This window comes from Hyaena hyaena, unplaced genomic scaffold, assembly GCF_003009895.1.
Source record: "Hyaena hyaena isolate Hyena2069 unplaced genomic scaffold, ASM300989v1 scaffold_212, whole genome shotgun sequence".
Lineage (NCBI taxonomy): Eukaryota > Metazoa > Chordata > Mammalia > Carnivora > Hyaenidae > Hyaena > Hyaena hyaena.
The window spans coordinates 1,907,854-1,923,508 of record NW_024080845.1 but is presented as its reverse complement, the minus strand read 5'-3'; the positions used below and the strand labels follow the sequence as shown (position 1 = coordinate 1,923,508).

Here is a 15,655-nt window from a genome sequence, read left to right as displayed (position 1 = left end):
GTCTTAAGAATAGGAACCACATAACAACAATAGTGATGCTCATATAATAATGTTAATAATTATTGGATAGCTGTAAACCCCAATAGCTCCATCCCCTATAACCTGTATTTTACTGAACTCTGATGTCGCATCTACCCCGTGGCATGCCTCCTGGACTTGTCCCTTACCACCTGGCCCCTATACTAGCCCTCCACAAGACACTCCTCATTTCATGCTTAAGTGACTGACTGACTAGTCTTTCTGTGCCTCAGTCTCTGCTCTACCTCAGCCTTCCTCCCACCCCCATATATTCCTGAATCAGGGATACTCTAGAATTCCCAGTACTCCACTCTTATCACATTCTTCTTCAAGAACTGCAGTGACGTCTTACCCTTTGGAGTCCAATGTTCTCCTTCTTTCTGATCTTTCTGCTCTTCCGGAACTTGACTTTTTGGCCCATCCCATGTTTCCTCCACACCTCCCCAGAGCTCACTACCCTGCAGGTCAGGTCAGTCTCATTACCACATCACAGTCAGCCCTCCTTCCCACCTCTTATTCCACCAGACTTCTTTTCACCCAAAAGACCAGAGCATCCCCATGGCCTGGGAATATAATTGTACTGTTGAGATACCTATGCATAATCTTCCTGTATTTAATCAATAACTTACTGCAATCTGTCTTACTTTTCTACTGTGGAAAAAAAAAACTCAGGTTTTTCTTCATACTAAAATCAACATTCCTAAATAGAATATGCCTTTAAAAATAACATTATTATTTCCTTTATAAATAAATATAACTTTCAATTTTGACAGATTAATAAGATGAACCTTATGTAAACTGATATTTTAAAAGTACAGACAACTTTAAATACTACCTTGCTTTTAATTTCAAAAATTCTTTTTTCTGTTGTTGTGCTGCAATCTTCAATGTCTTAATTTCTCACTAAATGATTATTTTCTCCTTTTCTTTAACTCAGATCATTTAGAGAATTCATTTGATGAAGTATTGAGGACTCTAATTGTTTAATGGGTAGAAATTAGTCCCTGCAAAGAGTACTTTAAAAACTGGCAAATACCAGGCATAATTACAAATTCTTTAGAAGAATCTATTTCTGTACAATAGGTTAATTGGTTATAAGTAGACAGCACCGGCCACAATTTAAACCCGGCTTCCAATTTCATCCATGATTTTTTTTAACAAATGTAAGTGGCTAATTATGATCAAATTAGTCCCCTTGAAGGAACAATTGGCTACTTATCCCTGATTTTCAAGATTTAAGTGGTCTAACGCACCTGCAATTAGCTCCCCACCAGCATACTGCCTACGGATCCAGAGTTATTTCCCAAAGTTGTCAAAATCTTGCCTCATAATGAGAACTCTACAGTAAGATGACCAATGTATAGTTTAGATTGTGATGACTTCTTTGGAAGAATCAAAGCAATTTTTAAGAAATTGAAGCCAAAATAGAAATTTGCTTAAGGGGGAAAATTGTTCTGGGGCAAGTTGATCCAGATAATTGTCTCAACTCTCTGGACTACCCACATATAGATGGCTTATTCACCTATGTGATTATTGAAAGTACTTACCCCTCTTTTCTTTATTTTAGTGGTGCAATCTTTGCATAGACTTGGTAGCATTTACCAGTGAAATATTCAAGGGAGCAGTTTTCCAGTCATTGGATGGAATTATTGTCTCAGCTAACTGTAAGCTACGGAAGATCTTCACTTTAAAATGCAAGCCTCAAGACACTGCTGATAAAGATGGTATGTTCAAATTGCTACCAAGGTTTTTAAAGTCTCCAGCGTGTTTTTAAAAATTAGACATACCTTTGGTTAGTATGAGTATCTTATTTTATTGTGGAATAAACACTTAACATGTTCCTTCACAAATTTTTAGGTATATAACATGTTATTGTTGACTGCAGGTACAGTGCTGTATAGCAGATCTCTAGAGTTTATCCATATTGACCATAACCCATCGATTAGTAATTCCCCATTTCCCCCCTCCTCAACTGCTGGTAACCACCATTCCACTCTGATTCTATGAATTTAATTATTGTAGTTGCCTTATATACATAAAATCATATAGTATTTGTCTCTCTATAGTTGGCTTATTTCACTTAGCGATAAGACCTCATGGTTCATCCATGTTGTAGCATATGTCATTCTTTACTCTGAATCATGTGTTTATTTTAACTATAGCTGAATGTCACAAAGATACCTTTTTCATTTTTGTGATTATTTTTCTTTTTTGTTTATGATAGCGGTTACCATGAAAGTCAGTCAAGGTTCTTAGTTGCAAGCAATGGGATCCTTTCTAGGTAGTTGAAACAGAAAAAAAGAATTTATTTAAGGAAATTAGCCAGTTCATAGAATCTCAGTGATATCCAGAAAGTCAGGCTTAGATGCCACAGCCAAAAACAAATGCAGCTCCCACTACAGGACTCCTCCAAGGAAGATCCCCAAGAGCTACTGCAACTGGATGAGGACTCTGTAAGTCACAACATAATGCAGGGCCCTAGTTCCAAAATTTCTGTCATTGCAGCTCTAGAGAACTGAGGTCTTCTTCCTCGCCACCCTCACCATAAGTAGACTTCTTCATGCTTCTCTTTACTAAACAAAGGCAGATGGCTATGTCAGACTTGTAGAGCCTACGTCACATGCTGCAAGGGAGGCTAGCAAAAGCAAATGTCTGATTTCCAACTAAGGAGATAGGACTCATTGATATAGTAAAAGGGTATTCAAAAGATGTCAACATAAAAAAGCTCTGCCATTGTCCAATTATACTATCTCTTTATTCTGTGTATATTTCATTAGCTCATTTGGGAGAAATTACATTTATATGTTAATTTTCCAATAATCATGTTAAAATAGGAAAATGATTGAGTTATTCCTCATATTATTTGTAGAAAGATTGGAAATATACACATTGATTATTCATTATACGATTAATAAATATATTCTGCAGATAACTGAACTATCTAGAATTTATAAGATGGCACAAACTCTCCTAAGATAGCCTTAAACAACTGAAAGTATTGAGAGAATACTGATGCTTCCTCTTGATTTTTGTCTGGGATTATTTTTAACAAAATCAATTTTTCTAGGAGCCCAGGAAACAGAGCAGCACGTAAGATGGCAAAGGTGATTTCTTAGAAGTTTGTATAAAGTAGACTTTAGACTTGTGCTCTGTCTGGATGAGTGGCTGAGAAATCCTTGTGTGGTTCACTCTGTGGAACAGGACACTGTGCCTATAAATTTCATTTGATAACAAAACACAGTAGTGCATTAACAGCTCCCAAAGAGATTACAAGGCAGGAAGTGCAGCCACTCATCTTATATGTCATTTAAAGTCTATACAAGAAAGCAGAAGACTTCATTTTTAAAAAAAAATAGCACCTAGCTAATAAGAAACCTCAAAATTTATAGAAATATATGTGCAGTCTACATCAGATCATAGGAGGTAAATCATAACCTGATATTTTTAAATAAATGTAATGAAAAGAGTAAATCAAAATTTGGCATATTAAATACATGTTTTTATCTCTGATCCTTCCTCAAACCCCACTAAAATTATGGGACTAAAAATGGTAATAAACCAACCAAGATGAAGAGTATCGAAAAGTAGCAAACAACAGACAAAGGGTGTTCATAAATTTTGTAAGACTGAGGAGCGACAACTGACTTAGAAGAGCAGAGGAAGCTGAAACTATTGGGTTTACAGAGAGAATTGCCAATGAGATTCATAATGTAGAAGCTCAGAGGGGCTCAAGAATTGGCAGCCCACTGCCAAAGGCAGAAATAAAAGTGCGGCTAAAAACAAGGAAATTGGCTAAAATTCCATATGGGCTGCTAACTGATCCCAAATTCCCTTTCTAACTCCAAATAACCAGACAATAGGATATTTATTCTTTGGAGAAACTGATCCAGAGAACTTATCAACTCAGGTACATTGGATACATGTTAGATAGACACCAGAACTAACAGGAAGAAGGAAATAAATAAAGTAGGAAACAGATACATGTTTTTCTCAGAGTTAAGAAAACATACTGCATCTATAAAATATGAATAATTTGTTCTTGTTATATTTTAATACATTTTACTGAAGTTTATTATCTTATAAGCATTTTATATAATTTACAAGTCATAAGTGTACAGTTTTATGAATTACTACAAAGTGAACACATTTATAAAACCATCACCCAGATCAAGAAATAACAAACGTCTTAGAATCCCTGCTCATAATCCCCTCCCAATCATGACCCTCTGTCTTCTTCTGAGAAGTCACTCTCTCCTGACTTCTAACAATTTAAATTAATTTTACCTATTTTTGAAGTTTATTTAAGTAGAATCATATAGTATATATTCTTGCCATATATATAATCTTTAACAAAACAGTTTGTGAGATCCATTTATTTTGGTAATTTAATTACTGTACATCGTATGACATTGTGTGAATGTACCACAGTTTATTTGTCCTTATTAGGCATTTTGAATAGTGTTGCTAGGATCATTCTACATTTCTCTTGGAGCTTCTAGATAGGCATTTCTTTAGGTATTTGTCAAGGAGCTGAATGAATACATACTTTGGCATTCTTAATTTCAGTTATTTTTTTATTCTATAATTAACGTTAGATTCTTTTTTATAGTTTCCATTTCTCAGCTGAAATTCTCTATCTCACTATTGAATTTCTCAAATATATTAAGCAAATTTATTTTAAAAGGCATGGCTCACGGTTCCAATATCTGTCTCTCCTGTGGATCTGGTTTTTTATGTGTGTGTTTTTCTCTTGTTCTTGTATCCTGATATGTCTAGTAAGTTTTGAGTGTATACTAGACATTCTGACTTAGAAACTATCCAGCTATTTTGAGACTGTATTGTATTGACTTTCTTCAGAGATTTAGAGTAAAAAAAATTTTTAAATAAGTCCAAAAGACTTAAAATAAGACAAAAATGTTAAGAATATTAGAAGTTAGTCCAAGAGGCCCATCAGCAGAATGATAGGATTCTAAATGAGAGACTAGAGGAAACAGGAAGGATGATATATAGAAAGATTTCCCAAAATTAAAGGCCAGCTGTTTTCAGATTGACATAGCTCATCAAAAACAGAAAAAGAAAAAAAGCAAGAAGAAAACACTCACCACTGTGTAATTTCAGAATAGGAGAGAAAAAGAGAAAAAAGTATTTAAGCTTCCAGAATTTTTTTTTAAAATTCAAGTTGCATACAAAGGAGTATGAATAAATATAGAAAAATAAAGAATAAGAATAATGATGTCTGACCTCATACAACAATATTAGATGGTAGAAGACCTGGAAACTATACCTTCAGTATATAAGGAAAAATTACTTTCAACTTAGACTTTTACACCCATCCAGTCTAGCAATTAAATGATTTCAGAATAAAGGTGTTTACAGACATGCAGGGTCTCAGAAATTTATATTTATTTAAGTCCTTTATAAGAAAAGATCTGGAAGATATTCTCCACAAAATTTAAGGAGAAGATTGAGAAAAAGGAGTATGTGGGATCCAAGAAACAGAGGATTTCAGAGAAAAGCAAAGAGAATTTTCAGAATTATGGTTAAAGGAATTCAAAGGATGACACTTGTTCAGCACATCTTAGAAAACAGTCTAGATTTTAGCACAAAAATTGAGGCTTTCAAAAGGAAAGTCTTTAGGACAAGTATATATCTGATAGAATATGATGTGTTTGAACATGAAATGTAAAGTTGGTTGTGAATTTGTAGTGCTAATAGGGAGTTTGGGAAGAATTAATGTGGGGTGTGTAGAAAAATCTATGACAAAATAAAGCAGTGATCAACTCCAAGGGAAACACAAAGTTGTACAAGAAAAGAAATGTAATCATAGCATATTACATGGCTCCAAAGTGTACAGCTTTTTTTTAAAAAAAATAGATTTTAGGGGCGCCTGGGTGGCTTAGTCGGTTAAGCGTCCGACTTTCGCTTAGGTCATGATCTCGCGGTTCGTGGGTTCGAGCCCCGTGTCGGGCTCTGTGCTCAGAGCCTGGAGCCTGTTTCAGAGTCTGTGACTCCCTCTCTCTCTGACCCTCCCCTGCTCACGCTGTCTCTCTCTCTCTCTCTCTCTCTCCTAGAAATAAATAAAACATTTAAAAAAATAGATTTTATTTTTTAGGGCAGTTTTAGGTTCACAACAAAATTGAATGGAAACTACAGAGAATTTCTATATCTTCCTAACCCCCACATATGCACAGTCTCCCCGACTATAACCACCCATACCAGAGTGGTACATTTGCCAAAATTAATGAACTTACATAGACACATTATTATCACCCAAAGTCTCCATAATTTACATTAGAATTCCCTCTTAGTATTGTATACTCACTCAGTGGGTTTTGACAGATGAATAACATGTATCTAACAATATAGTATCATACAGAATAGTTTCACTGCCCTTGTCTTCTGGGTTCCACCCATTCATCCCTCCCTCCCTATTAATTCCTGGCCACCATTGGTCTTTTTATTGTCTTCATAGTTTTGCCTTTGCCAGAATGTTACATAGTTGGAATCATACAGCATGTGGCCATTTTGGACTGATTTCTTTCACTTAGTAATATGCATTTTAAAAGCTCCTCCAGGGGTGCCTGGGTGGCTTAATCATTTGAGCATCTGACTTTGGCTCAGGTCATAATCTTGCAGTTTGTGGATTCAAGCCCATATCAAGCTCTCTGCTGTCATCACGGAGCCTGCTTCAGATCCCCTGTCTGCCTCTCTCTCTGGCCCTCCCCTCATCCTGCTCGTTCATTCTCTCTTTCTTAAAAATAAACATTTTTTTTAAAGTTCCTCCATGTCTTTTCATGGCTTGATAGTTCATATCTTTTTAATGCTGAATAATATTTTCTTGTCTGGATTACCCATTTATTTTTCCATTAACCTACTGAAGGACATCTTGGTTGTTTCCAAAATTTGGCAATTATTAATGGAGCTGCTATATTCTTGTGCAAGTTTTTGTATGAACATAAATTTTCAACTCATTTGGGTAAATACCAAGGAGTATAACTGCCAGATCATAGAGTAAGAATAAGGTTAGTTTTTAAAATTGTCAAACTGTCGTCCAAAGTGGCTATGCCATTTTATATTCCCACCAGCAATGAATGAGAGTAACGTTTGCCTTGCCTGCATTTGGTGTTGTCAACCTTTTAGATTTTTGCCTTAATAATAGTTGCATGTTGGCACAACTTTTATCCATAATCTTAATAATGTAACATACTAAATGTTATCCAAAAATTATGAAACATAATATTTGAAAGATGTGGGGAGGGAAAGCAGGTGGTATGGTGGTTTAACAGTGCTGAATCTTCTTTTTTTCCAAAATGGGAAGTCAGAGAGATATTCTCTAAAGCATAAGTGCAGAAATGTCAGTAAGAGGCTGCTATTTATAAACAAAGAAATAAGTACCAGAAGATCTAGAGTCTGTTGCTGAAAGACTTGAAAATAGTTGCCTCTGCATTGCAAGGCTTGGGGGCGGGGGAGAGGGAGTGAGGCAGAAGAGCAGAAGTTAGGGAATGAGGTCTTTTTCTCATAATTTTGCAGTATCATTTGTATTTTTGGACAATATACATGTATTTTGTTTTATAATTGACTTTTAAAATGAATGGGTTATCTGTAAAAAATCCCAAGAACAAACATTGGTGTGATTTCTCTTAGTTTTTCAGAAGGGCTGGTAAAAAGCCTTGGGAATGTGGCATCTCAGATTGCCTCAGATGTTCCAAAGAGACTTGGGGAAGCGTGCTGTGGTTTGGGGTGCTGTGGAACATAAACCCGTATTCCTCACGTAGCTGCCAGGACTTAACCTTGTACAAGTGCTCACCCTGTCACAATGCTTCTGGTTCTGCATCAGTAAAGTGAGGATAATGATTGTTCCTTGGTTAAGTAAAATACTATTCCATTCCCACTGAAAGCATAAAGTGTATAAACCAAATACATCTTGAAGAAATTAAATTGGTATTGTAGAGGCTAAAGATACAGATTAATGGTCCCACAGTCCATTGTCGTGGCCATGTACCAACTTTGTGCTTCTTGTGAGTTCTGAACATCTCTGAGCATTGTTTCCTCATCAGTTACTATGAGGTGGTTGTGAAGATCCAATAAAATATAAAACTATATGTGACAAGATAGAAACTATAATTCACTGTATAGATGCTGAACATTTATCTGCCTCCTATGTATAATCAGGCACTGGGATGGTACAGCCTCTGCTTCGAGGAGCTTGGGATCACTCAGGGAAATTTACATGCACATGTAGATTGTATACCTAGGAGAACTTAACTATTGAGCTTAAAAAGCAGTGGAAGGAGAGTCTACAGCACTTACCTCATATCTGAAAGAGCCACCTGGAGAGGCACTTTGGTTTCACAGACCTACCAAGTTAAGAAGAACTTAACTAACATAAGGTTGCCAACTTTTGAAATTGCCAAATCAGAACATTAAAAGAAACAAACAAGGAATACTACAATTATTCTGATCATTTCATTAGTTGACAAGACATTTAAACATACACACACACATACACACACACACATTAGGATGGTGTTAATTTCAGAATAAAAGCTGACATTTTCACCACAGACCAGTGAAAATGACATCATCCGTCAGTATCTATCCATAGAGCAGTGTTTGGTCTGTACTCACCTAGAGAAATAAATTTCTAAATATATCCTAAAGGAAAAATAATAATTTCCCAATTAATGAAAATGGATGATGAAAGCATTTCCAAAAGAGGAAAGAGTGTATATGCATAAAGGCAGGGTATCATGAATAATTCTGATGCGTTCAAGGAACAGGGACTTCAGTATGGTACACGGCAGGGTAGGAGGTATGATTTAATATAATATTCTATTACTAGGCTGCATGTTTTGTGTGACATAAAGAGGTAGAGCCAGTTTCTAGTCCTCGAACTTCACTGTGTAATTTTAGACACTAGAAATGTAAACATTACAAGAGTTCTTAGGAAGACATTTGATAAAAGAAGAGAAAGGATAACAGTATGGGGCAAAATGAGTGTCCCTGGTCATGGAGGTTGGCAGCAGTAGTGATAGCAGTGACGATGATGGTGCTAATCGGAGCAGTAGGTGTTCTAAACACTTTATATATGAGCTTAACTTAATACTCATAACAACTCTGTGAAGCACATGTTACTATTATCCCCACTTTATAGATAGGGAAACTTAGGCACAGAGAAGTCAGATAATGTGCCCAGTGTCACACAACTGTTAAATAGTAGAGGCAGGTTTTGAAGCCTGTCATTAGGACTCGAGTGTAGACTCCTAATTACTACAGTGTACTGGCCTTCTTGGGAGGATGGAAGGGAGGGGAAATTTTAAAAAGTGGAGGGGGGGCGGTGCCTGGGTGGCTCAGTCAGTTGAGCATCTTGATCTCATCTCAGGTTGTGATCTCGGGGTCACGAGTTCAGGCCCCACATTGGGCTCCACACTGGGTATGGAGCCTCTTTAAAAAAAAAAAAAAAAAAAAAACTTTACCAAAAAGGGGCAAGGCATGTCATGGAATAAGAATGTCAGGATTTGGTGACTGGCTATGTTAAAGGTGTCTGTATTTGGTTAAGTTATGGATGTCCCTATGTCTTTCATACTGAAGGCAGTGAGAGGGTTGATTTTTTTCCTGCAAAGACAAATCTGTTAGTCATAGTATTGAGACTTTTATCTTAGGAAATTCTTTTTCCTGTTTCTTACATTCCATTCTGAGATTTGATTTAAAGATATTGTATTAGTTGCTTACTTAAGCTCAGTACCCTGTTGTCCTTGGCTTATTTAAACTGCTATATTTCACTCTAAAACCTCTTAAACTCACCCAAGCTAGGAAATGTTGCCTGATTCCATTGCTGTTCTCTGTTTACACAGTGTGATATAATAGAAAGTGAATTACTTGAACCCTGAAACAAGAAATTAAACAGTTTTTTTCTTCCCCAGAGGAATAGCTTATGCTGGACGAGTAGTAAAGCATGCTGATTCAAATAAATTTATGACTTTACAGTCCCCGAGAGGACATGGATTGGCAATTTTAGGCATTTGCATGACTGAATTATTGATTAGCTTATATCATTCTGCATTTAAAAAAACAGAATATATGTACATATAGATAAGAGAAAAACAAGAGGAGAGAAAAGAGAAGAGAGGAAAGAGCAAGTGATTATCCACTAGGCATGGACTTAGACTCTGCCATTGATGGTTTTACGGGTCTTCTGACACCCAGTTCAGTGCTCTTTCTAAAATATCACTACAGTGGAGTGTCTGGGTGACTCAATTGGTTTAACCTCTGACTCTTGATATTGGCCCAAGTGATGATCTCACCGTTTGTGAGATCAACCCCTGCATGGGGCTCTGCACTGACAGTGTGAAGCCTGCTTGTGATTCTCTCTCCCTTCTCTCTCTGCCCCTTCCCCACTTGCACATCCTCGCTCTCAAAATAAATAAATAAACTTAAAAAATAAAGTAAAATGTCAGCACTTGGTCATGTGTTCTGTGTTGAGAATGCAAAAAGAGAATAATTTAAAGTATGATTTCAGACTGAGAGCCCCTTGAGGGCGTAGGTTAAGTCTCCATATTTATCTCTAGTACATGGCCTGGTGCTGGTAATCTGTCATACATGTTTGATGAATTAATGAAGTAGAGATTGGCTAATTGTTTGTTCGGTTGTTCATTCAGTCACTGTCTCTATTCAATAAACCTTTATTGAATGTCAAGCAATGTGAAGAAAATTATCCCTTCAAAGGCCAGACAAAAAACTAGAAATACTGACATCTTGCCATAATGGACTCATTTGAGCAGGGAAAGGCCTTGGAGATCATCTAATCCAATGTCTAATTATACAGAGGAGGAAAATAAGGCCCATGGAAATGAGGCATCTTGTGCTGAGGTCAGGAAGATGGAACTCTAGGCCAAGCCTCTCACTGTTCCTTCCTCAACAGTATACACGTTTACCTTCCTCAGCAACTGAAATGGTTTAGTGTTTTTAATAACTAACACTGCTGAGAGTTTCTCTGCCTCTCTATCTCCAGGTCAGGTGAGTACACATCCTATTCAGATCTCATAAGTTTAAGGCTGCATGCCCACTCCTTCCTGCAGTGGAGCTGAACTCAATATTGCCCTTGCCTAGTAAACCACCCCAGGGCAAGAAAAGGAAGAAGATCTCAGCATAGCAGGGGTGCCTAGCCAACAGTAGATCCCACAAAAATAAGTTATGAATATCAATATATCAAGATACAGAACTATTCTGATTAAAATATCAATTGTTGGGACACCTGGGTGACTCAGTGAGTTGAGCCCCCAACTCTTGATTTCAGCTCAGGTCATGATCCCAGAGCTGTGGGATCAAGCCCCGCATCGGCCTCTATGCCAGGTGTGGAGCCTGCTTGAGATTCTCTCCCTCTGTCCCTCTCCCCTGCTCATATGCTTTCTCTCTCTCTCTCTCTCTGTCTCTCTCTCTCAAAAAAAAGAACGGTTAAGGGTGCCTGGGTGGCTCAATTGATTAACCTTCCAACTCTTGATTTCAACTCAAGTCATGATCTGACAGTTCATGAGATCAAGCCCCACATCAGGCTCTGCACTCACAACGTGGAGCATGCTTAGGATTCTCTCTCTCCCTCTCTCTCTGCCCCTCCCCCACTCATGTGTGCACATGCCCCCCACACACAAAGTAAATAAACAAATATTTTTCAAAATAGCAATTGTGTATTTTATATATTATTTCTAATAGGACTTCATATCTCAAAAACTCTAAGGAAAACAATTTCATTAAATAGATTCATCCCAAATAATTAAATACCTTAGGAATAAATTTAACTAAGGAGAGGAAAGACTTGTTCACTGAAAACTATAAGACATTCCTAAAGGAAGTTAGAGAATACCTAAATAAATGGAAAATTAGAGAATACCTAAATAAACCTAAATATTATACTTATGGATTGGAAGACAATATTGTTAAGATGCTAGTATTACCCAAAGAGATCTAGAGGTTAAATGCAATCTCTCAAGATTTCAATGACCTCTTTGCAGATGAACAAGTCAATCCTCAGATTCATATGGAATTGCAAGGGGACCCAAATAGCCAAAAACAATGTTGAAAAAGAACAACAAATTTGAAGGATTCACACTTCCCAATTTCAAAACTTATCTCAAGTGTTGCAGTAATCAAAACAGTTTGGTACAGTTAGAATGGACATAGAGCCCAATGGGATAGAATTGAGTCCAGAAATGAACCCATACATCTGTTTTTTTGATGAGTGCCAACAACATTCAATTAGGGGAGAAGAGACTTTTCAACGAATGGTTCTGGGACAATTAGATAACCACATGCAAAAGAATGAGGATAGACCACCCCCCCCACCCCCGCACCTCATACCATGTATAAAAATTAACTCAAATGGATCAGTGACCTAAATTTAAGAGCTAAATAAAACTCTTAGAAAAAAATAGAGCTTAGTCTTTATGACCTTAGATTTGACAATGGATTCCTAGATATGACTGACCCCAAAGCGCACAACAACAAAATTTTTAGAAAAGATAAATTGGACATTAAAACTTTAAAATGTTTGAGAATCAAAGGACATTATTAAGGAATTGAAAAAACAACCTAAAAATGGGAGAAAATAGCAAATCATGTATCTGACAGGACTCTTGCAATAGTAGAGACACACAATCAATTAACAAATGGTCAAAGGACTTAGCTACTGTAGGTATTTCTCCAAGGAAGATATGTAAATAGTTGACAAACATGAAAAACTGCTTAACATCTTTAGTCATTAGGGAAATGTAAAACAAAACCACAATGAGATACCACTTCACACTCACTAGGATGGCTATAATTTTTATTTAATGGAAAACAGCTGTTGGCAAGGATATGGAGAAATTGGAATCCTTACACATTGTTAATGGGAACACAAAATAGTTCACCTACTGTGGAAGACAGTTTGGCAGTTCCTAAAAATGTTAAACACAGAATTCCCTGCAGTGCCACTCCTAGGTATATACCCAAAAGAATGGAAAACAGATACATGTACATGCATATTCACTGCACTGTCATTCACGATAACCAAAATGCGGAAACAGCCCAAATGTTCATCAGCAGATGAATGGATAAACAAAACATGGTTATGTATTATACACACAGACAAAAAGTCACATGTTATATGATTCTGCTTCTATGAAACGTCCAGAATAGATAAATCCATATAGAATGCAGATTTGTGGTTGCCAGGGATGAGAGTTGGAGGGAATGGAGAGGGAGAGAAACCGGCTAATGGGTAAGCAATTTTACTTTAGAATGATGGAAATGTGTTTTGGGAACTATATAAAGGTGGAGGCTGCACAACATTGTAAATGTAATGTGTGCCAATAAACTGTTCACTTTAAAATGCTTAATTCTATATTAATGTATATTTCCCATCAATAAAATAGTTTTTAAAAACCGAAGGGCATGATTCATTTAAGATAGCCAAGTGTCTGGTGTAGTTAAGGCTTATTTACCCCTGTGAATATCAAGACCTTTTATTATTAAAAACACATGCTAAGACATGGTGGTTTTGTGTCCATTATAATGAAATAATTGACATAACTCTTTGTTATTAAGAGTGACCACTTATATACGTACCAGACACTGTTCTTAGGCCCTCATATACATTAATTTTTTTAATCATCACAATAACCCTATAAGTTTAGCGTTATTTTTTAAATCCATGTTTTACAGATAAGGAGACCAGGGCACAGCAAGGTAAATTAGCATGCCAAAGCCAGACAGCTAATAAGTGATAGAACTAGAATGTGAACCAAGGATGCCTTGATTCAGAGCTGTGCTTTTAACCACTATATTATACTGTTTCTTAATCTCTTTCTGCATTATACAGTGAGCTCCATAAAGGCAGAGATTCAAACCTATGTCAGGCCCAGAGAAAAATCTGACACTTACATGGCAAATGAGTAAATGAACAAACAAAAATTAAAGACTTTGTAGCAGTATTGTTAAAGACTAAATGTTTGTGTCCCCCTAAAATTCATACGTTGACACCTAATCCCCAATGTGATGGTGTCTGGAGATGGGGGCCTTTGGGAGTGTTTAGGTCATGAGAGTAGAGCCCTCATGAATAGGATTAGTGCCCTTATAAAAGAGACCCAGAGAGCTCCCTCACCTCTACCGCCATGTCAGGTATGAGTAGGAAGACCACAATCTCTGAACCAGGAATAGGAACAGGGCCCAAATCAGACACCAAGTCTGTTAGTACCTTGATCTTGGACTTCCAAGCCTCCAGAATTGTGAGAAATAAATTTTTGCTGTTTCTAAGTCACCCGGTCTATGGTGTTCTGTTATATAGCAGCCCAAACAAACTTAAGACACATATATTTTGGCAGTTAGACTTTTGTGGTTTTTACTTGGCTCTCACTGGTGTTTCAGAGAGGTGAGATTATGTATTTAATCACTGTGCTAGGTGCTACAGGCTGTTCCAGATAAATAAGATGAATATGGTTGAGTCTCAGACCACTGAACTATTAAAAAATTCTTTATTTAAATTATATGAATTAGGAGAACTCAGGAACTGATACATCTATAAACTTAACTACTTTAGGGCCACCTGGGTGGCTCAGTCGGTTAAGCATCTGACTCTTGATTTCAGCTCAGGTCATGATCCTACAGTTGGTGGGATCAAGCCCTGCATCAGGGTCTGCACTGACAGCCTGGATCTTGCTTGGGATTCTTTCTCCCTCTCTCTCTGCTCCTCCCCCCCCCCCCGTAAATAAACATTAAAAAATTAAATAAATGTCACTATTTTATAAGGCATTCCCCTGCCAATAAAATGGGGGTGATGATTTTTAATGCATAAAGTGCTTTATATATGTATTAAAATTGATGACTAATTTTTAAAGCTAGCTAAGGTCCTCAATAAAGGTATTCAGCGCCTACAGAATGATTCATTTTATGATGCCATTATGGCCAAAGAAAGCCGAACAGGGTTACAGAGTCACTCAAACATTCTGACTCCTACTGGGAGCAAAGATAGCAAAAAATCCCACCATCCGGTTGTGTTTCAATGCTGCATGAGCAGATCTGTCAGTTTTCTTATAGCCTTCTCCTTCATGCACCATTTTGCCATTTTGAGCTGACCCCTCCAGCCAACATTATGTTCTTTCAGATTTGTTAGCAAAAGTACTATAAAATTTGACTATGTCATTGTCCAACATTAATCAAGCAGTCTGCGTGTTTCCATACACAGCCTGTTACAGAAGACGCAGCTTGTTTGTAAGAACAATGCAGGTAGTCCCTGGTCCCTTAGTGTCTGATTACTAGCATGATTTGTTATTTGCCATCTGGAGAGGAAGATAGGGTATCCAAAGAATATGTGCATGGCGTACTTCTTAGGATATAGCTGAGCAAAGAACAACCAAAGACGAAAAATGGAGGACTTGGCAGCTGCTTGTAATCTAGGTCAGCTGTTTTAAGGGGCTTTCATCCATGACCATGACCATTTACTGAGCATCCCCTTTGAGCCAGATGCTGTGCTAATTACATCACCGTATTCTCTCACCGTTCTCTCTCCCATACTAAGAATCCTTTGGTAGAATTGTCTTTCTTTCAGTTCCTAGAATGCGCTAGAGTCCTTCTGCCTTCTGAGTCTTCAAATGCTGTGTTCCCT

The 15,655-nt window shown here is 37.1% G+C and overlaps 1 protein-coding gene across 14 annotated transcripts in view; it reads left to right on the top strand.

Moving 5' to 3' along the window:
- The window catches only part of CFAP20DC (CFAP20 domain containing), a 233,385-nt gene that overhangs the window by 105,803 nt on the left and 111,927 nt on the right, over positions 1–15,655 (top strand). For all 14 annotated transcript variants that reach the window (XR_005530284.1, XR_005530285.1, XM_039242489.1 and 11 more), the window contains one exon: positions 1,586–1,742. Coding sequence is in view for 12 of the 14 variants with exons in the window: in XM_039242489.1 (XP_039098420.1) it covers positions 1,586–1,742 (157 nt within the window). In the remaining 2 variants the exon portion in view is untranslated. The remainder of the gene's footprint in view (positions 1–1,585; positions 1,743–15,655) is intronic.